This window comes from Cnephaeus nilssonii (assembly GCF_951640355.1).
Source record: "Cnephaeus nilssonii genome assembly, chromosome: 1".
Lineage (NCBI taxonomy): Eukaryota > Metazoa > Chordata > Mammalia > Chiroptera > Vespertilionidae > Cnephaeus > Cnephaeus nilssonii.
The window spans coordinates 44,153,170-44,176,409 of record NC_137072.1 but is presented as its reverse complement, the minus strand read 5'-3'; the positions used below and the strand labels follow the sequence as shown (position 1 = coordinate 44,176,409).

The 23,240-nt window shown below is 46.1% G+C and overlaps 1 protein-coding gene across 1 annotated transcript in view; it reads left to right on the top strand.

The window, feature by feature from the left end:
• Positions 1–23,240, top strand: part of HADH (hydroxyacyl-CoA dehydrogenase) — a 45,303-nt gene that overhangs the window by 20,394 nt on the left and 1,669 nt on the right. The window contains exons 2-7 of the mRNA XM_079777322.1: positions 2,977–3,105; positions 6,148–6,305; positions 9,999–10,125; positions 13,293–13,382; positions 17,144–17,216; positions 23,043–23,159. Of these exons, the coding sequence (XP_079633448.1) occupies positions 2,977–3,105; positions 6,148–6,305; positions 9,999–10,125; positions 13,293–13,382; positions 17,144–17,216; positions 23,043–23,159 (694 nt within the window). The remainder of the gene's footprint in view (positions 1–2,976; positions 3,106–6,147; positions 6,306–9,998; positions 10,126–13,292; positions 13,383–17,143; positions 17,217–23,042; positions 23,160–23,240) is intronic.

Sequence of the window (23,240 nt, the reverse complement as noted above, 5' to 3'; positions counted from 1 at the left end):
CTTGCAGAGGATGTACATTCGGCAGTCACCCCGCCTCCCTTCAGCTGCTCCCCAGGAGTGCCTGTCTCAAAGCAGGTTGATTTCATCACCAGCTCCGTCTGGAATTTGAGATTTATTTTCTTAGTTTCTATGTCAGGGTTCACCACCAACACCCCTTTGTCCCCACCCCCCCACCCCCCAGATTTGGTTATTTGCTAAAAGGGCTCACAGCCCGCCCTCCTTATCTACTGGTTATGCATCGGATTTAACCAACCTCAGATAAAAAATATTCAGAAAAAAAATTCCAGAAAGTTGATCCCTAAACAATACAGTATAACAACTATTTACATAGCATTTACATTGCATTAGGCCATATAAGTAATCTAGAGATCATTTAAAGCAGCGATCACCAACCGGTGACCACGGGTGATCCGTGAGGTCTGAAAGGTTGGTGACCGCTGATTTAAAGTACACTGAAGGCTGTGCATAGGTTCTATGCAAATGCTACATCATTTTAATAAGGCACTGAGCATCTGTGGATTTTGGTAGCCACAGTGGGTCCTGGAACGAATCCTCTCATGGATAGTGGAGACCCAGGGATGACTATAGTCTCATGGCTATAATTTGTTAGGGCAAGAGGATATAAAGCAAAATCAGCAAGGGGAAAGGCTAATGCGGTAAAGTCTGGAGTGACCATTCCCAAGCTTCCAGAGTCCTCTTCCAGTGGCGTCACATAGGACACACTTAATTCCTCCAGCAACAAGTTGTGACAGCATGTATGAAGTGCTGTCTACCAGGCACACTCATTAGAGACCCAGAGCCCGGGTTTTTATTGGGGCTGGTCACGTAGGCATCCTCTACCTAGCAAGTACTAGAATTCCTAGCTCAGAAGGAAAGCAGGTGTTCATCATAAACCACGTTGCACAGAGTCCAGGTACAGCAAGCCATTCTTACCAGGGAATGGTGGGAACCCTCCCTGAGACTGAGTTTCCTGATGCCAGCCAAGGGCGAAAACAGTCTCAGGCCTGCTACAATGGTCTTTATACAGTTTCTAAAGTTGCTCTTACTTTTTACTTTGAATTTATTGAATTGGACTTCCACATTTGTGTCCAGTGATTGAGGTGTTGGATAGATGGGCCTTGGTCTGTCATTGCTTAGGGGGAACTATTGTCTGGGTCAGTGGGTGTTTTGCTTTCTGGACATGGTTTTACTTTGACGGTGCTGCCTGCTGGCTTCCGCATGGGCTTCTGCCCAGAGGGCAAGTTGCCTGACTGCCTCTGCCCTTTTATCAAGATGACTCATTCCTCCTTCACCCCTTTGCCCTGCTGGGCTTATCAGACTGTCTGGTCCTGGCAGACTTCCTTCCCTTGGTCCCTAGGTGGGCTTGGACACTGTCTCCAGGCTCCACAGGCACAGACTTGGCAGCTTTCGGGGGAGAAGCGTGGGTGGGGGAGAATTGTAATTAACCTCCATTAAAACCTATCTTAGCATTTTTAAAAGTATTCTTTGGAAATCTCTCTTTGGGATTTGTACCTTTCTGCCTTTGAGTTTTGCTCTTCTGTTTCTTCTCTTTTTTTCTTTTTCTTTTTTCTTTGAGTTTTAGCTGCCTGGTTTCACAAATCTCCTATCTGATGGTGGTTTAGAATTACATACAGTTGACCCTTGTACAATGTGGGGGTTAGAAGTGCAGTCAAAGATTCATGTATAACTTTTGACTCCCCAAATCTTAACTAAACTTAATAGCCCACTGGCAGCCTTACCAATAACATAAACAGTCGATTAACACATATTTTGTATGTTACATGTGTTATATACTGTGGTCTTGCAATAAATAGAGAAAATAAAATGTTATTAAGAAAACCATAAGGAAGAGAAAATACATTTGCAGTATTTATGGGAGAAAATCCATGTATAAGTGGACCAGTGAAGTTTAAACCCATGTTGTTCAAGGGTCAGCTGTTCTCTTTTCTGTAATCTCCAGGCAGGTTCGTTCTCGCTAACCTGCCCCTCTCCTCCGCAGCCTTGGTGCCTCAGAAGCTCCCAAACAATGGCTGTGCAAGGCTTCTCACACCTAGAGAGGGCATCTCAGTGTCTGGCCTCTTGTGTCATGTATGTTTGCATCAGATCGCATGTGCCCAGTTACTTATGGCTTGAACTCATTCACTTACAACATCTGCCTCTAATGTGACCAGATCTATTTTTAGCCACACCAACCATTCCACAGCCTTGGCCACAGCTATGGGCAAACTGTGATGACATAGGGACTGTGGCTAACTAAGCTGTTGCTTTCAAACTTGTGGCAGTTTCACTAAAGCGCCCTCAGGATTCGGCTGCAGTGGGCATGGGGAAGGGAGGGGAATTGCCCTCCTAAATGGGAGTCTTGTCACTAAATAATCCTTGGGGACAAGAGTCTGTTTGCACCATTACTAGAGTTTAAGTCTTACCTCTTGGTGATGTAAGGACTGCAGAAGAGCAGAGCAGAGGCGTAGAGCTGTGCAGGCCGTGCCGGCTCTGAGGACGGATGTGGAGGACCATTGAGCGTTAGAATATGGCTAGTGCAGCTGAGGAACTGAAATTAAAATACATTTTTTTCAATTACAGTTTACATTCATTATTTTGTATTAGTTTCAGATGTATAGCATAGTAGACAATCATATACTTTACAGAAGAATTATATCTTTAATTTTACTTAATTTCAATTAATTTCAGTAGCTACATGTCGCTCGTGGCTTTGGTGTTGTACAGGAGGTAATTGTAGTGTGGCCTTTGATTTAGACCTTTTGAGAATTTGTCATCATTCACGTAAAGGGTTTAGAACAGTGCCTGGCGAGAGCTGTGTTTTCAGCAAAAACTGTGTGTCTAGATAGTGCTGGCCTTATTATGCTGACTTAGTATTTTGACTAGAATGGTGATAGAGTTCATGTGGAATATGAAACTCTTTATTTAGCTTTTATATTTTCTTTTCTAAACAAAATTATTATTATTTTTTTGCTTTAGGTTGCTGCAGCAACTGGCCACACAGTAGTGTTGGTGGACCAGGCAGAGGACATCCTGGCAAAATCCAAAAAGGGAATTGAGGAAAGCCTTAAGAAAATAGCCAAGAAGAAGTTTGCAGAAAACCCCCAGGTAATTTCTTGTTCTCAGCATCCTCAAGACCAGTCCTCTGACCATTTCACATTCTTGAAGGAAGGGTGAGATGCTGGCCTTTGCTTACTTTTTCAGTTTGTTTATGTAAAACACATTTCTCCATAACTTTAGATCAATGTAATATCATAATCACTAAACATACAGGGGAGACTGCTTAAAAAACAGGAGAAGTAAATAACCACATTGTTGGGTGGGATTTGAGGTTGAGGAGAAAGTTCTGCAGGTGGTGAACTCATTCTGTTCACTGAGAGTTTGGGATTGAATGACACCTATTTTGTTATAAGGATGCACGAGAGAAAAACAGGAAGATAATTCTCGTACTTGTAAGTTAAAAAGAGAATGAGACTATAAATACTGTGTTTCAATAGAAACTTTCGGTTGCTTAGGTATGCCTGTTATTGATGTACTTGTGAGAGGAAAATACAAAGCCATTGTCACTTCCAGCAGCAGCAGAGGTGCGAGAACTTGAGGAAGGCCTGGAAGGCCGGGGCTCTGGTTCACTGACCCCTTTCAGTGGACCTTCACAAGTAATTAGAAGTACTACAAAAGTCACCCCAGTGCACCTTTGCTTATCTTTGTCACCTTGCTAAATTTGCTTAGGATTGATTTCCTGGAGGCTTGAATGGAAATTCTCCGTATACAGGCAGAGAAGAGTGCAGGTGGGGATTTTGTTCTTTTTCATCTGAGGTATCCACAAGGATGTGTCTAGGTCCCTTTAAAAATGTTTTTATTGCCTGGCCAGGTGGGTCATTTGGTTGGAGTGTCATCCCATACATACACCAAAAAAGGTGGTGGGTTCGATTTCTAGTCAGGGCACATACCTAGGTTGCAGGCTCGATCCTTGGTTGGGAGGCAACTTATAAATGTTTATGTCTCACGTCCATATTTCTCTCTCTCTTTCTCTGTCTCAAATCAATAAAAAAAACATCCTTGGGTGAGCATTAAAAGAAAAAATTTTTTATTGTGATAAAATACATATAAGAAAAATTTGCCATTTTAACTCAGTGACTTTAATTAATTCATACTGTTATACAACCATTACCACAGTTTGTAAAATTTTTTCATCTCTCCAAACAAAAACTGTACCCATTAAACAATAGTTCCCCATTCCCTTCTTCCCCAGTCTCTCTTAACCTCCAGTCTTTCTGTCTGTCTGAATTTGCCTATTATAGAAACCTCAATAAGTGAAATCATACTGTATTTGTTTTTCGTTTAGTATAATTCTTCAAGGCCCGTCCATGAACTTCATTCCTTTTTATGACTGAATAATATTCCATTGAGTGTGTATACCACATTTTGTTTATCCATTCACTTGTGAGTGGATACTTGATAGTTTTTTTTTACCTTTTGGCTATTATGAATAATGCTACACTAAACATCAGTACACTATCTGTTCAAGTTCCTCTTTCAGTTCTTTCAGTTATGTACCTAGAAATGGAATTTCTGGGTTATATGGCAATCCTGTTGTTCTTTTGAGGAATCATCAATCTGGTTTCCATAGTGGCTGCACTGTTTTACATTCCCACCAACCGTGTACAAAAGTTTCAGATACTCTACATTCTGGCCAACGCTTGTTATTTTCTTTTCTTTCTTTCTTTCTTTTTTTTTTTTTTTCTCCATAAAAGCCATCATAGAAAGTGCGAAAGTGGTATCTCGTGTTTTGGGTTTGCATTTTCTTAATATCTAATCACCTTTTAAAAATCAGAGGGGCAGGGTGGATCTAGTTTTCAGAGTGAGTTTGAACCCAGATAACCTGCATTTTTTACTTGTTCACTCTGCAGACTGTCCCCAGTGGGCAGAGACTCAGCCCCGTCCTGCGTGTAAATAAATGCCCCTGTGCCCAGGTAGCTGAGCTCCCAAAGGGTCACTCCTTAGGAATCCAGTCTCCTGACATTTCTCACCTCTGCCAGAGACATCCTCTGAGAGGGACGTGTCATCTTCAGCCTGTCTGGTTGACGTACTGTATTAACCTAGCTCTGTGCTGACCCGTACAGTAGCACTAGCTCAATTGACATGTGGCTGAGTTATGCTGAAAGTATAAAACAAACACCAGATTTCAAAGACTCAATAGAAGAAAAGAATATCAAGCATCTAAAATTTTATAATATTGATTAATTTTGAAATGATATCTTCGATATATTGGGTTCAATAAAAATTTTAACTTTTCACTTTATAACATGCAGCCAATAGAAATTTAAAAGTGACCTGTCCTATCACTTTATCCTTCTTTTGAACAGCTCTGATAGTTGGCTATTCAGTGATGAGTTGGGAGCCTTGGCTAATTATGACCATTTCGATGTCCATGGGCAAATTACATCTTGAAACCAAATGGCAGAACTGTCTGTTCCTGCCCTGAGGTCTGTTTGTGGAGACCTGGAGTCACAATGAGGAAGATGGGACTTGAAGCTCTTGAGAGCAGAGGCTGTGCCTGGCATGTTTTTGAAACACCAGTTGCTGGCCTGTGCTGGGCGATTATTATCTGGTGAATGCTGAGTTTGGCTTTCTTACCCTCTCTGTTGCCCTTACTCAGCTCTTCCCTACCTCCTGTGAGAGGGCAATAGTCAGCACCACCTCTCAGACTGATGAATGGTCCTGAGCTAAGCTTTCACCCTTCCCTGGAAGGACAAATTATAGGCTTCCTGGACCAGAACCTGGCAGCCTGTCATTCTGGGGACAGATATCAGCAGGCCAGTACAGGCGCTGTAAATGGACAGTTTAGTAACCGGAGCAGAGCTGGCCAGAAGCTTGGAAGATTATAACCTCTAGCTGACAGTGATAGTTGACCAGCAGTTGGGCTTGCTCACAGGCCAAATTCTTGCCTTGGTATCTTACATACATGGAGATGCCACTGTCGCTAAGCAGGAACATAGGGAGTTTTATTTCTCAGAATCTCGGGGTACATTCAAGTTGTGTCAGGTGTGTGGGCCTAGTCTCACCCTCCTCTTTCCTTCACCTTAGCAGTCAATCACACCCCATTTTCCAGTGAGCTCAGTGAATGTCTTCTTCCTTTCCTGGCAATAGGCAGGCAGTGAGTTTGTGGAGAAGACCCTGAGCAACATATCGACCAACACGGACGCGGCGTCTGTAGTCCACAGCATGGACCTGGTGGTGGAGGCCATCGTGGAGAACCTGAAGGTGAAGAACGAGCTCTTCAAGAGGCTGGACAAGTTTGCCTCCGAGTACGTGGACCCTGACGTCCTTGTTGGGTCTGAGGGCTTCCTCCCAGGAATGTGGCTTCTGGCTGTAAGCCCACTTGCTCTTCTGTAGCCCACAGCTAGTTCCTTTGTTCTCCATTCACTATTCCCAGTTTGCTTCCTAAGGATCCAGTTGCCCTGATCTGATCCTGGTCCCCAAACAAGGGTGGAATTTCCCCCATCTGGGCCAGGCCTCTGCCTCTCGCAGCATCTGGGTCATGGGCCCTCGCAGGCCAGAGGGCAGAGGAGGCTTGGGCATGTCCTTCGATGTCTGCTGAGGACCTTCAGAGCAGTTTCCTATGTCCCCTTATTTGGGTGGAACTAACAGAATGGTGTAAGAGAAGGCGGTGCCTCTGTCTACATAATGTTTTCCCAGGACTCTCCTGTTCTGAGCTTTATCTGTATTAAATCATAACAGTCTTGTGAGCATTAAAGGAGCATTAAGTTCTGACCAGGCTCTGGCAAAGGGTGGAGAGGACAGCCAGCCCCATGAAGGTCAGGCATGCAGGTGCCTGGGACTCAGGGCTGCGCACAGTCAGCACGCTTATGCACGTGCAGCTCATGTTCTCAGAGTCTGGAGCCTTCTGTTGTGCTTGACTCTGGCTTTTGGTGACAGTGACACCTGACCTCATTCATGCTCTCCTTTTGTTTTGTTTGGCTGCACTCACCCGTCTTGGTCAGAATAAGATTATATGACACAAGTAATTCTTAGGCAGCCACAAGTGAGCAATGGCTAGAGAGCCCCTTGCATACCAGCCTGCTGGAATGTCAACCCTCAGAGCTCTATGGCCTGGGGTCAGGAGAGGCCCTGCCCCAGCATAGATAAGGGACTTATCTGTCACCTGTCTATCACTGCCAGTCTGCATGCTCATGCTCTGTACACTGGCATGTAGGGGCTGCAGAAATGGAGGACTCTCTTGGTAGGGGTGTTGGCTCCAAAGTGGGCAGGAAGCCCTCTAAGATAAGCAGACACTTGCCCCAGGAAAGGGAGTATAACCGAGTAGTTTGGCCTATCCTATATAATAAAAGGCTAATATACAAGTTGACCAAACGGCAGAACGAACGGTTGCTATGACACACACTGACCACCAGGGGGCAAAAGCTCAATGCCCTGGTGATCAGTTTGCTCCCACAGGGGAAGTGCTGCTCAGCCAGAAGCTGGGCTCACGTCTGGCAAGTGCAGCAGCGGTGGTGGGAGGATGTCAGACTGCTGTCGTAGGCCCACTCCTAAGCCGCCAGTCGGACATCCCCCAAGAGGGCGCAGGCCGGGCTGAGGGACCCCCCTGAGTGAACAAATTTTGTTCACCAGGCTTCTAGTATTGCAATGTTGGTCATTCCCTAGTGACAGTAACAGGTCTGACTGCCCTCTGTGTCAGCATCCAGTAATGGGAGGACAGTAGGGAAAGTGAGGGGTTCTGGGGCCAGCCCCACCACTTCCCTCTGGTTGTGGACTGCCAGCCAACCTTTCTGGCTCTCAGTTGTATCATCTGTAATTTGAGTTGGGTTAGGGATAAATAATTTCCAAGACCATCCCAGTTCTAACTCTATGACTAACTTCCCTAGTAATCTGTAAAATAGGAGTGGTGTCCACCACAGATGTGACTTTGCTTCTGGCCATCAGCTGTCCTTCTCTACACGCTTGTTTTCATTTTAAGTAGCTTGATTGAGATACACTGTACTGCAGTGCTTACAGTTAGATCCTATAACAGGAGATGAAAATATGTTTCAGTGATAGCATTCCAGATGGAAGCCCTGGAGGAGGACACGACTTCCCTTGTGTAAGAACTGCAGATGAAAGCTTGAGTCAGCTGAGTCCTGGCTCTCCCTTGTCGACACTCATGGACTCTGACCCACCGCAGTCCCCACCACCCCCTCCTGTCTTCTCCACACTCAGGCCTGCAGGCATTGCCAATGATCATTAGGCTGGCACTGTCCATTTTTTCTTACTACATTTAAGAGAAAAATCGTTTTTTTTTGTATCTGACTGTCAGAAAGGGAAAAACAAAAGATGGTCCAAGAAAGGGAAAATGTGAAGGCGTACTTTTGTGGAAGATAAGACAACCCTGTATATTTACTTATTATGCAGCACATAGTGTTTGTGTTGGAAGAAGACGTGAGGTGCTGGTAGGAGCAGTGGGAGGAGACATTCCCCCTTCTGGTAAAACGTGTTCTGGGAGTGCCCTAGGTTGGGGACACTTGGGACTGGGCTCTGTTGTGACTTCATCCTTTCACAAAACATGCTCTGCAATCAACGCATCTTCATTTCCCCTTTTTGCAAGTGGGTTGCCCTTCAGATGTCCTGCAAATGCCCTTGAAATGCCTCTGCTGCTGTGGCTCAGGGTATGTGGTTTGTGGCAACCACACTTGTGGTTATTGCAGAGGACCTTTTCTCATTACCTTCTGTAGTGGACAGTAGTTTATCTTATTTCCTCATTGACCAAAAAGCAAGCAGCTTTGAAAACTAGAATTTTAAAACTTTAAAATTAAAAAAAAAAAAGTCAAAGCCCCTCTACCTGGCTTTTAAATTGGCTAACTTGGAAGTTGTTGAGAAAGCTGGGTGCTGTGGTGCCTTAAAAGTGAGCGCTCTCCTGAGGAGAAGACCCGGAGCATCTTCCCTGGGGCGCTTGACCAGCCACCAGCCATACTGGCTTCTCCCTTCACCCCACTCTTCTCTCCTCTTTCCAGACCCACTTGTTTCTCCTCTCAGCCTTCTGCCTCTCCTCCCACTTGCCCCTGATTTTTTGGTAAGCAGGAACCCCAAATGCGGTCAGTAAAGGACTGCTCTCCTTCCTGTTGTATTGTGACCAGGCCTTTGTGGTTCTAATTAGCATTAGGCTGTTTTGTCTCTACTCATCCACAAGGTGGTGCCATAGGAAAGCTTGGAAGGCTTGCCTAGTTAAAGATTTGCTGGTTGTTCATTTGGCACCCCACTTTATTGTGGTCTTAATAATTAAATTTGATTTAAGTCGGTATTTTTTTTAAAATTTAACAATATTGTATATGCACAAAAGAAGATGGTACTGCCTTTTTAGGAGCACAATACCTTGAACTACATTTATCATGTATATACATGTATCTTTTCTTTCCCAGTTCTACTTGTGGAACCTTAAAACTGCTTTTGGACCAGGTGGGTTTTTTCTCTCTTCATTTGAATTCCCATTCAGTGGAGAAGTAAAGCTTTTCACTGAGGGGAAAAGATCTTCATTCATGTTTCTTATCTGATGGTTCTAGTTAAGAATCCAGGTGTTTCTTTATAATTTTTTTGTTTGAGTGTCTGGATGCATCCTTTCTTACATTGGTCTTTGATTACTTAGAGTTTTATCTTGTGGCTGAGGTTGGTTAAGTAGCTGCCTCCTTTTTCCCCTCATACCATGAAAATTAATACAAGTAGATAGGAGAAATTTTGCTCCCTAAAATTAAGGAACGATTGGCAAAGATTAAGTACGCCTTTGGAACAGATAACTTTTAAATTACTTAATATAACATTTTAAAATTAAGTGAACCAGGTCACTTGATTTCAGCTTCTTATATGAAGAAGTCTTTTCTCTGACTTTCTCTGGGGGTCAGGACAGTAGATCTGGGCAGGAAGTGTTTCCTCGTGCATCGCATCTGAGAGTAGGCCTGACTGTTCCCAAAGATGGGATTCATTCTGATAATCTACCATCTTTCTCTCCACAGACACACAATTTTTGCCAGCAACACTTCCTCTTTGCAGATCACGAGCATAGCCAATGCCACCACCAGGCAGGACCGCTTCGCCGGGCTCCACTTCTTCAACCCAGTGCCCATGATGAAGCTCGTGGAGGTCAGTGGGCCCCTGCTGTGCATGTCTGCTTGCTTTGCAGCTCCGTCCTGCTTCTCCGATTCGCACCCGCCCTGCCATCGGGCATTGCACCGGAAGGATTCTAATGGGGGGTAGCTTGTCCTTGTGCTGTGTTTTTGTGGCCATAGTCTATCCTTTCAGAGCCAAAGGGAGGCCCCTGTGCTTCGTTTCTCCACAGCCCTGTGTTCTGACCCGTGATGTCCAGGAGGGCAGTTAACTTCGTGGAATGTTAGTTACTTGTTTGTTCCATAGCTGGTGGGCAGTGCAGAGAGAGGCATCTGACTGGGAGGCAGCACTAAAGATCACTGGCTTGATGTGACTCAGGGGAGAGCCACACGTGTTCAGAAGGTCTTGTTGAGGCCAGTTTGCTCCAGGCTGTAGATGGAATTCTTATTAGACAGCCTGGTTTTACGCAAGAGCCACTATCGCCACCTCATCCACTGCTCCTGGGGTGAATTTGGCCCCATTTAATAGGGCCTCAGTATTGTCCCCAGGTTGAGGCACATCTTTTGGGTGTTGTGATCAGAGCTATTTAAAGAGCTCCTGATAACCTTGAACTTCCTGACCACAAACCCGCAGGTGGAAGCGAGTGGCCTGGGAGGGTGCCCCAGCCTTCCTGGTTGCTGCTTCTATTTGCTTGGAGACTTGGGGATGAGAAAGATGGAGTCACAATAGACAATTGGTACCTGAAATGTGGCAACTTGCCTTTTACAGTGGACTAATTACGGGGTGTGAGGAGCAGCCGCTATTAAAGTAGCATTTGTTGTGAGGTTGGAGATTTATTGCCGTGCGAAGTGTGGGGGACGTGGAGTCAGAGTGTTTCGGGATCGGTTTCCCCACTGCTGCCTTCTCCAGGCCTCGTTCCTTCCTTTATCCCTGCCCTCCCCACCCCACCCCGCAGCAGCGTGAGCGTTAGGTTAATGAGGACTGTGTTTTCCTATAGTTTTCTGTCGGGTGACAGCTCTGACCAGCTTGCGATAGGAATCTGTCTGTTCTACTAACATTGCTCCTCAGCTTCTTCCAATTTACCCCACCCCCTAAGGCGGTTTTTGAAGAAGTTAAATGAAGAGGGGATAGAGAAAACCACATTTACCCTCTTTTATGCAGAAAAGAGCAAAAGAAGTAGAATGGAATTTTTAACATTTCTGTACTTAGCAACTAATTACTTTCTTGTGTAAAACGCATATCATGTGCATATGTGTTTTGGAGATAAAGACACATTTTATAGATTTACTTCAAACTCTAATAATGTTGTTTTCAATTGCATTTCTCGGATAGTGTCCATCTGTGTCTTTGAAAAAGTTGCACATTGGTTGTTAACAGCTAATACTTATTAGCAAATGTTAGCATTCTCTAGAAAATCTTTTCTAAAAAAGAGCTCTTCTCTATTCAGCATTTATTCTTTAGCTCTCACATGTGTCTGAGTGGCTCTTGGCTTTTACTTGGAGCTGGAGATATATATGTGTGTTCTTTTATATAGACCCTGCTGGAGCTATAAGCAGGTTATGTGTAGCATGTAGCTATTTGTTGAGTGAATGAATATGCAGCCCTTCCGTTAAAAGCCTTTACCGTTGACTTCTTTAACACGCTATTTTTAAAACTCCGTACTGAGCGGCCTGTGCCCTACTCCATCTTTGTAGCTCTGGTGGGACGTGCGGCACCTCCTTAGATCAGCTCTCAGGTCGCTCTTCGACGGGTGATGCTACAGAGCAGTGTCTGGCTGGGTTCTCCCCAGCCTCGTCCCCATCTCCCTGGCGCTTCTTCCTGCTTCCACTTACTGACTTCCCCCAGTGTCCTGGCACCCCACCACACCCCAAGCTGTGCTCACATTAAAACACGAATGAGAATCTCTTCATTTAGATGCACCTTTCATCTTGCACAGGTACCAGCTCAGTGGTCGGCAAACTCATTAGTCAACAGAGCCAAATATCAACAGTACAACGATTGCAATTTCTTTTGAGAGCCAAATTTTTTAAATTTAAACTTCTTCTAACGCCACTTCTTCAAAATAAACTCGCCCAGGCCGTGGTATTTTGTGAAAGAGCCACACTCAAGGCCACACTCAAGGGGCCAAAGAGCCGCATGTAGCTTGCGAGCCGCAGTTTGCCGACCACGGTACTAGCTCATTAAGGCACACGGCGCCCTCAAGTAGGGCGGACATATCAGGTGTCCTCATCCCATTTCACAGGAGAGAGGCACACAGGGTTTGTCTGGCCTGCCTAAGCTCATAGACAGGGTCTGATGGAGAAGCCCAGCCTGTTTGCTTTGACTTTCAGTGAAGTTCCTTAAGTGGCATTTACATTGTGTGTGCGTGTGTGTGCGTGCGTGTGTGTGTGTGTGTGTGTGTGTGTGTATCCTTTTGTGTGTTTTTTATTTTTAAGTATGAATTCACTTGGCTCTCTCTCCATTTGCCAGAATCTAACTCTTGACAGGTACAGTCAGTGTTTCCTGAGGGCTGACTGCCAGGCGTGGTGCTTGTGCCGTCACCTGTGGATCCCAGTGGCCCACTAGACCCTTGCACTGCACCTCGTGGGAGGTACGAGGACTGAGGCGCCTTCCCAAGGTGCCTGGCAGGCCAGCCCCAGCCCTGGGCCCTGTTTGCAGGAAATGAAAGTCCTCTGTGATTGGCCTGTTCAGAAGCAAAGAGAGCCTTTAGGCTCTCTAGTTACCTCCCTGACGTAGTGAACAGGAGCAGGTAAAACACCAGCCAAAGCCGGCACTGAGGGAGCAGTTCCTGCCTGCTAGGGCTGCGATCCTGCCTTACCTCACAGTGTCGCCTCAATTCCTTGAGAAAGGTAGAGTGATTTCAGTGTCGTTTCAGTCTCACAAAACATGCCGAGTTGTGGGCCAGGAGGTGGTGCAGTTGGGATTTGAGCCCAGGTCTGTCTCACAACAAAGCCTGTAAAACTCTCCTACACGAACCCTCACCTTTATATTTTAGGCCTTGATTTTGTGTATTCTGCAGTACTTCACTGCCTTAAAGTGGGCGTTTTGGTAAACATTTTGTTTCTGGCTGAGATCCTTCTATTCTGAAACAAAAGCTATTTTTGCTGCCCGTGTGGGTGCTTTTGGTCAATGTTTCTTGAACTATTCTGTTAAAATTATGTGCTGACTCTTGGTCATAATGCTTCTCCACTTTGCATTTCCAGGTCATTAAAACTCCAATGACCAGCCAGAAGACGTTTGAATCTCTGCTAGACTTCAGCAAAGCCCTGGGAAAGCATCCTGTTACTTGCAAGGTGGAGTATGAGTAGCATGGGAAGGGGTGATTTTCCCGGGAACCTGACTTGCTCCAGGTGGAATTTTTGCATAGGAGAATGACGCGGGAGATGGAGCACTTATACTGCGGGCCTGTCCACGGGTTGGGAAGAGTGAGCCACACCTCCTTTTTAGCTCGCCAGGGCCATCATGGGGAGGCTGAGATCCAAATGGGCCCAGCAGACTGTTGAGTGGCTATGTTTCCATAAATGGATTTTGTTACCCCATCAGCTTTAGCTTCTGGGCCTCAGGAGCCAGAACCACCCTGTGTGTCCGGCACAGCCTGATGGACACGTGTGTCCCAAACAGAACACTGGGGCTTCACTGTTGGCAGGAGCAGCACGCATGGTCAGGAGGCGATGAGAGAAGAGCAGCCCGCCCTGCCCCGGGTCATGCTAGGAAAGCTGCTTCTCAGTGGAATGCTGCGTGGTGGTTTGTGTGTTTTGTTTTCAGTGCGAAGTGCGGTCAAATGGAAAGCATGCCTCGACCTTTCCCCTTAGGGTCCCCAGTTATGAGCTGTAAAGTCACCCCTGGCTCCCCACTGCTTCATGTTGGTTACCTCAGTCTCCCCATTTGTTTAGTTACGCATTAGTTCTCCCGAAATTTAAGGGCCACACTTCTGCATGACGTGGCAGCTTTTCTAAAGGGGCAGTTGTGTCACAAAACAGTTACGAATTTTTATAACTATCTCACCTTTTTTTTTTACCTTAATTTTCTATATCGTTGTTCTTTTCATAGCCTACCTTTGCTTTCTAAAAGATTCTTGAGTTTGAACGCACAGTATTGTATTAGCCCATGAAGACTGAGGTTGTTCACGAATCAGCCGAGTCAGTCGCCTTCCGATGTGGACCCCGGGCACCAGAAAGAGCAGAGCAGTGTGTGCCCATCCCCCAGCCCAGGAGTGGAGGCTATTAGGGAGTCTCACTTTTCTAACACTCATTCTTTGTTTGTTTAGTTTTGTGGTTTTAAATTGTCTGGGCTTTTTAAAAATCACGTTACTAACCAGATGTTATGATTGGACTTTCTTACCAGTTTATGCTGTGTTAGTGGCAGGTAGTAGTAATAGGCTAGAAAGAACAGTGTGTGGCAAATCAGAGGCTGGCCGTAAAAGTGGGGGTGCGGGGCCGAGCCAGTGGTCAAGCTCACAGCGTAATCAATACTTTCTGAGAGCAAGGGTCTGTTCTTCCACGGGGGAGCCACGCCAGATGCAGGGATGGGAACTCTTGGTCTCATGAAAGTACCAGTTATATCATCCAGAACACTTTCTCCAGACTAGACCATAGCACTTCCTGGGATTCTTTCTGGGTCAGTTATTCAGGCTCTTGGAGAGGCATCCTGACAATATAAGGCCCCCACATAGAACAGGTGTCTGCACGCTCTCCTGGAAAGGGCCAGAGTATTTTAGGGCACGTGGTTTCTGCTGCAGCTTCTCAATCCTGCTGTTGCAGGGGGAAGGCAGCAGAGACAGCACATGCTGAGATGAATGTGGCCGTGTGGCAATAAACTATTTAAAAACGGGCTGGGGGCTGGATTTGAACTATAGGATTGTATTGGTAATTGCCAACACCTGACATAGAAGAGTGGCATTCATGTGCCTGCAGTGTGTCTTTTCATAGTGAGACTTCACAGGGAAGGAGAGTGTGAGGTAAAAAGGTTAAGGCCATGAACTCTGGAGCCAGCCAGCCTGGGTTCACCTCTTGCCTCTGGCACTTATTAGCTGTGTAACCTTGGGCAAGTCACTTAACCTTTCTGTGCCTCAGTGTCCTTTACCTTACAAAGAGGTAATAATAGTACTTATCTCACAGGGTTAAATGAGGAATTAATTATATATATATATTTGTAATCCTCAACTGAGGATATGTTTTTATTGATTTTCAGAGGGGGGCGGTGAGGAAGGGAAAGAGAGAGAGATAAACATTGTTGTGTGAGAGAAACATCAATTGGCTGCCTCCTGTACACTGGCTTGGCTGCCCAGTATGTACCATGCAGTCAAGAGGCCCCGTCAAACCCATAATCTAGGTATGTGCCCTGACCAGGAATGGAACCCGCAACCTTTTTTGGTATATGGGACAGTGCTTCAACCAACTGAGCCACCTGGCCAAGGCATGAATTAATGTTTGTAAAGTACTTAGAACAATTCCAGGCACATAGTAAGTACAATAAAGTATATTTAATAAATTGATAAGAAAGCATGAACAATGTAAGCAGTATGATTTCATAAAATTAAATTGCTTTATTCAAGGATGATGTCTCTTTACGTCCCACTAACATTATGAGAGTATCTGTCTCAGCATCCTCAACAACACTGAATATTGTAATGGGGAAAAACCTGTTCCCAGTAATCTTACTGGCAAATGCCAGTTTTGTTCCAATGAAAAGTTTTTGATTAATAGCTTGTTTAAATATTTTGTGAGTTTTAGCACTCTTTTCAGGCTCTTTCTGTAGACAATGTAAACTCTATCTATTTTAGAATGCTGTATATTGTAAGTAGAGCAGATATTTTTCCCCGGCTGCTTTCTGACTTCTTGTATATGGTATGCCTCATTTGAGTTTCTTTAATAAACCTTTTAAATTTGAAAAGCATTTTCTCCCTGGTTATAAAGTCATCATCATTTCATTAATACAATCTTGGTTAAATGGATACAGCTCTTGTGTGCATGTCTGTATTCCTGGGAGCTAGGGGTAGGGGGTGTTTGGAAGGAGGTATAAGCCCTGTGGCTTGGCTGCCCAGTGTGTACCATGCAGTCAGGCTAGCTGTAAGAGTAGTGCAGGCTGGGTCATCTTTAATTCAGTGTGTACGGATTGCCTAGTGTGTTAGAAATGGAACCCAAGGCCAGGGTGAGAATTCTGCCTGCAGGGAGATCACAGCCCTTTTTTTAAAGAGGGGGGCTATTTACTTAACAGAATCAGCTTCACATGAATACCACCAAAAATTACCGTCCCACTAGCCCCCAAAAGAGATCAGTAGGTGAACCCACATCCCACAGTAGGTCTCCAGGGGAGCTGAGAAAGGTTTCGATGATAGGGAAAGAGTGGAAGGAGTTGTCCAGAGTGGTGGGTCCTAAGTGGTGTGTGTGAAAGGCCAGCGGTCGGCCTCAGGTCGATTGTTCTGGAACCTGTTCCCAGCTCGAATCCTGCTGTTGTAGCGGGAAGGCAGGAGAAAATCCTGAGTGGCCCAGGAATGGCTCTGAGGAGCCCAGGAGAAGTGCTCCTGTGGGGGTTTGAGTTGGAGTGTGGCTTTTTCTAGATCCCTGAAAGGCGCGTGGGAGAGGAGAGGAAAGGAGAGGAGCAGAGGGGCTGCCATTGAGTGCAGGGCAGTGTGCACAGCAAAACTGTTTTCTGATGTGTCTGCACAACTTGTCACATAGGAACGATGACTCCATTTCACAGATCATAGAACTGGACTTCAGGATGATGCAAGGTCAGAGTGTTAGAATTTGAGCCCAATCTGCCTGCCCCCAAAGCCGTGCTCTTCTGATGCCCCCTTCCTTGACCTGCCTTTATGGCAGGATCACGCAGTGGGGGCGTCTGGGGTTTTGTTAGGTACTATAGTTGTTGGATAAATTGTCATGTAAAGTGGAAGTAAGGCTGTGCTGCTACTATAATACAACTTTTGAAAATGTATAGCTTCATAAATGTGGGTAACGTAATCAAGGCTGAGAAGGGGCGGCCTGGTGACTTCACAAAAGATAAAGTTCAATGAAAATTCATGTGTCCTTTCTTTTTCTGTCTCGTGAAACAGGACACGCCTGGGTTTATTGTGAACCGCCTGCTGGTGCCCTACCTCATGGAAGCAGTCCGGCTGTACGAACGAGGTACGAACGAGGTAGCTGCCCTGGGCCCGGCGGGAGCCGCAGGCTGGATGTCCTCAGGCAGGGGCTGCAGGAAGGCCTCGCCCTGGGCCCTGGTACCCCTGTCAGTGTGTTGCCTGGGCCCCCTGGGTTCCCTGTGAGGCCTCTGAGGTGTGGCTCTGGGACCCTCCACTGTAGTCCTGGCCAGAGCAATTGCATGCCCAGCACGGCTTTATATCCTAGATCTCTGCTTTTGGTTAAAGGGTTTATTGCTTAATATAATAGTAGTAATGTGAAAATCACTGGGCTAGGAAACCTTCAGTTTTCCTTAAAGCTCTAAATTGTGACTGTGATCGGAAGTAAGTAACAAGGCTGGCATGCTCTGGGGAGCACTTCTGACAGCCCTGTCCGGCCTTGCTGATGATGCCACGGTGCAGGTTGGCTTTTTAACCTTAAGAATAGTCTAAAATGTCTCCTTAGTACTTGTTGATAGACATATAAGACCTGGGACCCGGTCCAGATTATAAAATGTCATGTATCCTCCTGCCTGCTTTCCCCACCACATTTCTGGAAAGGTAACTATCATGTCAGCTTCAAAGGCAAAGAGCCTTAATAGGATGGATAAAAAGCAAGTGTAATTGTTTTCAATTACTTCACAAATGCTTGCTCCTGAGCATGTCATTTCGAAACAAAACGTTTCTACCAGCTCTTCCAGAGAGATGAAAGCACATTTGCTTCCTCAAAATCTGCTTTAAATATTAAAACTTTTCTCTGTGTTTCAGGAGAGCATTTGCCTCACTTTTGCTCCAAGATCAAACCAACACTTCTCTGTTTATCTATCAACAAATACGCCTAATTACACCTCAGAGGAAGCGAGAAATGTTTTGCCCAACCTTGCAAGGCAGGGTTGGTTTTTGTAATGTAATGTGTTAGAATAGAGCATGTGGGTGATTCACCTCCTGATGGTGTTTTTCTCACTGCAACACACTGTCACTTTGACATATTTGCAGAGAGACCGTGTATCTGATTGTAAGTTGAACATTTTCTTGCCTTCTGTCCCCAGTCCCCGGCAGTGGTCTCTTTCTGAACAGATGCCTTCCCTTTGAGCCTCACCATCACCAGTGGCTGGTGAGGTGAAGCTGGAAGTGGGGGCTGACCCCTGGGGAAGGTGCTCTTAGTTTGCCTTTGACGCTTCCCTCAGCACCTGTCATTGCTGTCCCTTTGCCTCCGCCAACTGCTTCTCAGGGCCTGGGAGCCGGAGCCTATTCTTCTAGAACAGCTGGGGATCATGTCGGGGGCGGGGCTTTCTCCCAGCAAGCCCACTGTGGTCTGGACTTCTCGTGTCACACCTCAGGCTCCTTACCATGTCCCTGATGCTGCCTCAAGGTTCTGCCCTCCTTCAGCCAACACAGAGGTGTGTGAGACGCACACCTGCCACCCGTTTCCATTGTCTGTGCTGACCTGCCTGCATCCATTCTACTTGGAAACCTGAACCCATTTTGGATCCTCTGTTGCCTGTCACATCTGTTCATTTGTCACTGTTGATTCCTCCCTGTCATCCCAGCTCCCCTGTGCTAGTCAGCCTGCCTCAGCGGGGCTCCTTCAGGCAGCAAAGGCGTTCACGCCACCTCGCATCTTTTCCTAACTGGTCTCTGCCATGTTTGCAGACAGTCCCATGCTGTCCTGGGGGATGCGGACACAGTGCGTGCTGTGTCTGCCCCGTGCGGGGGGGAGCCCAGGGCCCAGCAGCAGAGTCTTACAGTGAAGACGTACACCCGGCCTTTTCTGAACTCTTGAGGAAAACTCAGTACAACACTGCCTTGGGCAGCTCGGGCTGCTGTAACAAGAATACCACAGACTGGGTAGCCTGTAACTAACAAGTTTATATCTCACAGTTCTGGAGGCTGGAAGTCCGAGGCCAAGGTGACGGCAAGGTTGGGTTCTGGTGAGGGCCTGCTGCAGGCTGCTGACTTCTCACTGTGTCCTCACGTGGAGATTGCAGAGAGGAAACAGGCTCTTCGAGGGGCTCTAATCCCACTCATGGGGGCTCTACCCTCATGACCTCATCTGATCCTGATCACTTCCCAAAGGCCCTGCCTTTTTATGCCATCTCATTGGGGGGTAGGGTTTCAACATAGGAATTGGGGGACACAAACATTCAGTCCATACAAACACTGCGGATACACCTGTGGTGTGAGTGCTCCACGCACATGGGCTGGCACACTGCTGCTTTGAGGTGCAGGCTCAGCAGGAGGGGGCTGGGGCATTACAGCAGGGGGTCATTCCAGTCATCATCCACTCAGGCCTCCTGGCACCTGAACACCTTGCAGAAAGCCACAGGCTGCACCAGAGCTTGCACCAACTCCCCATGGTATCCGGGCACTCCACGCGCTCTCTGCCTCTGAGCCTCGGGCGTCTGTGTGTCCTCTGAGCCTCGGGCTTCTGTCCTCCTTCTGTCCTCTAATTCATTCCCATTGCCGTTAAGGCCTGATTGGTGGAGTCAGTCACCCTCATCCCTGTGGGTCAGAGCTCACTCTCCATACCTTTGAGCAGGCTGGTGCCCAGTAGCAGACAGGTGGCACTCTCTCAGGCCACGGTAGGCTCTGGCAGGGTGATGGGGCCACAGGTGACACCTGGGAGCGCCATGAGCCTGGCCTCCAGTCACTGTGATGTCCTGCTCACACTGTCACTCCTTGCTCAGGACATATGCAGAGGTTCTGTCATCATCAAGGACAGTGTCCTTGCCAGGGGCCTTTTCCCTCACCCTCTGCCCTGCCTTCGTCACCACATATCTTGCCCTACCTTTCTCACAATGCCATCATGTGTCCTCAGGGCTGCAGGCCGGACCTGATCTGTGTTGCCAGTGTGTTTACGCTCTGGCTGTCTGTGGGACTGTTGCCACTCAGTTTCTGAGGCAGGGCAGGTGTCTTTTTCCTTCCCTACTCTTTCCTGTGGCGGTATCCGGGTCTTATCTTCATATTCCAGTGTGCCGGTACTGGACAGGCATTGAGGTAGCTGTTGCTGAATAAAGGAATGGTGGCTTGCAGAGGTTCTGCTCCTTGTGGCTGTAACCCTGGGTGTTGTTAATGCCAAGAATGTGTGGTAGGTGGTGCTGATGAGCCAGCAAGAGCCCTGTTGGGGCGATCCCAGGTTCGCAGGCTGCAGGAGATCTGGGAGTTCACTGAGGAGGCTTTTCCTTGTTGTCTAGAGTTAAGGACTCTTCTCTGGGGAGGAGGATTCCAAGCACCTCCTAAGGTTAATGCAGAATTTTGCATGTATGTACATTTTCTTTGTAGAGGGCATCAGCTTCTCCGTAAAGTGCTTCACTATAAAGTAAGTTAGGAATTATTAGTCTAAAACACCCCACCACATTTAACTCCCACATGGCACACCAATCTATGTGTGTGTTTTATTTAGCTCTCTCTTTTTTGCATCTTTGGCTCTGTATTAACTCAGAATAGAACTTTTAGAGTTGTGCTGTAAAACTTTGGGTTTTGTTTTGTTTTGTTTTGTTTTGTAATATGCTGTCTTCATATTACTTTTTGAAATAAGTGAGTCTCTGAATCTGGAATTACAGTCTTGCCTCTAGGGTTCATTGCCTGTCCTTGAATATAGATTTGATTAAATGGCATGAGGTGAGTTGAAACCATTATGCCAGGAGATTTCTGTCCCCAGGAAGCCTATATTCTTATGAGATGAGAGAGCCCCTAGTAAATAACCAACATGTTAGGTTGTGATCAGTAACCTCTGAGAAAGATAAAGAGGATGGCAGGAGTCCCAGCCTCGAGTCCTTAGTTTACATGCATGGAGAGGGATGGCAGTGAGCAGAGGCCTACAGATGTCAGAAGTCTGAGGACATTGGGCACCCGGCACAGGGAACGGCAGGTGCTGAGCCAGAGGAATGTGCGAGGCTGTCATTCCAGCATTCTGGCTCTGACAGCATAGAAGCCTTGGGGTTTAATGAAATTCTTTGAGCAGAATCCGCCTTTCAGCTGCCATGTTCTTTCTCATTCCTGGCTTTGCACATGCTGTTCCTGCCGCCTGGAATGCCCTTCGCTGCCTGCTCTTCCCTTGGGGTTCTCATCAGGACATTTAGGACCTGGGCCTGGTGGTGGTTTTGGTGAAGTCATGGTAGTGTGAGTAAACCTCTCCATCTTTGCCCACACAGCTGCGTGAGTCTTTAGCTCTTGTTAATGGTGAAATTTTTGGTTTACACATCTGACTTCTCCCATTATATCTTGAGTACTCATACTCAAGTGCTCTTCTTGATTTTCTTTGTCTCATTCTAAGTCTGGGTGCCTGGTACATGATAGATATGAATGCAAGTTGAATGAATGAATGAGGACACCTGATAAGGCTAGTGTGTATGCTCATTTTGCTCTCTTTGCTTTCTTATGACCGGAAATTCAAACCATGATTCTCAGGACCCTCTGGTTAACTTATTAGTGGAGTACTAATAATGTCACCCTTATGAAATAATTGGCTGATATTTTAATCGCCTTGGACTGCCTTGAAATCCTTTGGCATTACTTCAGTACTTAATTTGCTTTTAAAAATTGTCTTTATAGATCTTTAAATAGTTCCTGTTTCTCATGCCCAATAATCCAAAACATTTAGGTATGAAATCTTCTCTGAGTATTTGTAACATTTTGGTATAATTGTCCCTTTCTTTATGCTTTGGAACAAAATTCTAGATAGCCACTTACTACAGACTCTTCCCGTTCCCGATTTCGGAGAAAGGGACAGGCTGTTCTCTGTAAAGGCCTCCCGTGGCCCAAGGACAGTATGCTAAGGATGAAATTCCTAGGAATAAGCACACTGACCCTTGTCTTAGTCTTCTCAGCACATTTTCAAGCTTTCATGGCAGTTCTAAAGCAGGTTTGGGCTTTTCTTCAAATGTTATTTTGACTGAAGTGTTTATGTGACTGTGATTCTAGAGGAATACTCATTACTTGCAAAACCAAGAAAGCTGGAAAAGAAAAATATATGTACAATAAATACAAAAGCATAAAATTTAGTTCTTTTTTAAAAAAATATATGTTACTGATTTTTTTACTGAGAGGAAGGGAGAGGGATAGAGAGTTAGAAACATCGATGAGAGAGAAACATCCATCAGCTGCCTCCTGCACACCCCCCACCGGGGATGTGCCCACAACCAAGGTACATGCCCTTGACTGGAATCGAACCTGGGACCCTTCAGTCCGCAGGCCTACACTCTATCCACTGAGCCAAACCCATCAGGGCAAACTTAGTTCTTTTTATATTAAAAAGTCCATTTATCAATCAAAAATCTGCTTTAGAGCCCTAACCGGTTTGGCTCAGTGGATAGAGCATCGGCCTGCGGACTCAAGGGTCCCAGGTTCGATTCTGATCAAGGGCATGTCCCTTGGTTGCGGGCACATCCCTGGCGGGGAGTGTGCAGGAGGCGGCTGATCGATGTTTCTCTCTCATCAATGTTTCTAACTCTCTATCCTCTCCCTTCCTCTCTGTAAAAAATCAATAAAATATATTTTTTTAAAATCTGCTTTAGATTCTAAAATATCTAAATGATATTTTAGTACATTATTTCAGATTTGGAAATTTCCAACCCGTTAGAAAGGAACTAATGTTGGAATCAGGGTTATGGGGGCTTTCTCTCTCCATGGGCAGAATTCACCTACAAAACAGCTTCAAAAGTCTTGTGACCTGTTTAGCATATACCTCTGACACAAACTCTTACTTAAGCCAGAAATCCTGACTCCCGATATTTTTTGAATGTGCAAATATGCAAAACTCTAGCAATTCCGGAACTAGCGACCTGACAAGGAGAACTATGGGAAGAGAGTAACTCAGGGCTTCCCTTCTCCCTAGGTGACGCGTCCAAGGAAGACATCGACATCGCTATGAAGCTGGGAGCTGGGTACCCCATGGGCCCGTTTGAGCTTATCGATTACGTTGGGCTGGACACAACGAAGTTCATCATGGACGGTACGACTTGGGATTCTCTGTTGTCTTTCTTCATTGAGTTGAGGTAGTCTTTCTCAATTGTGACTTACAGGCCTGTTTAAA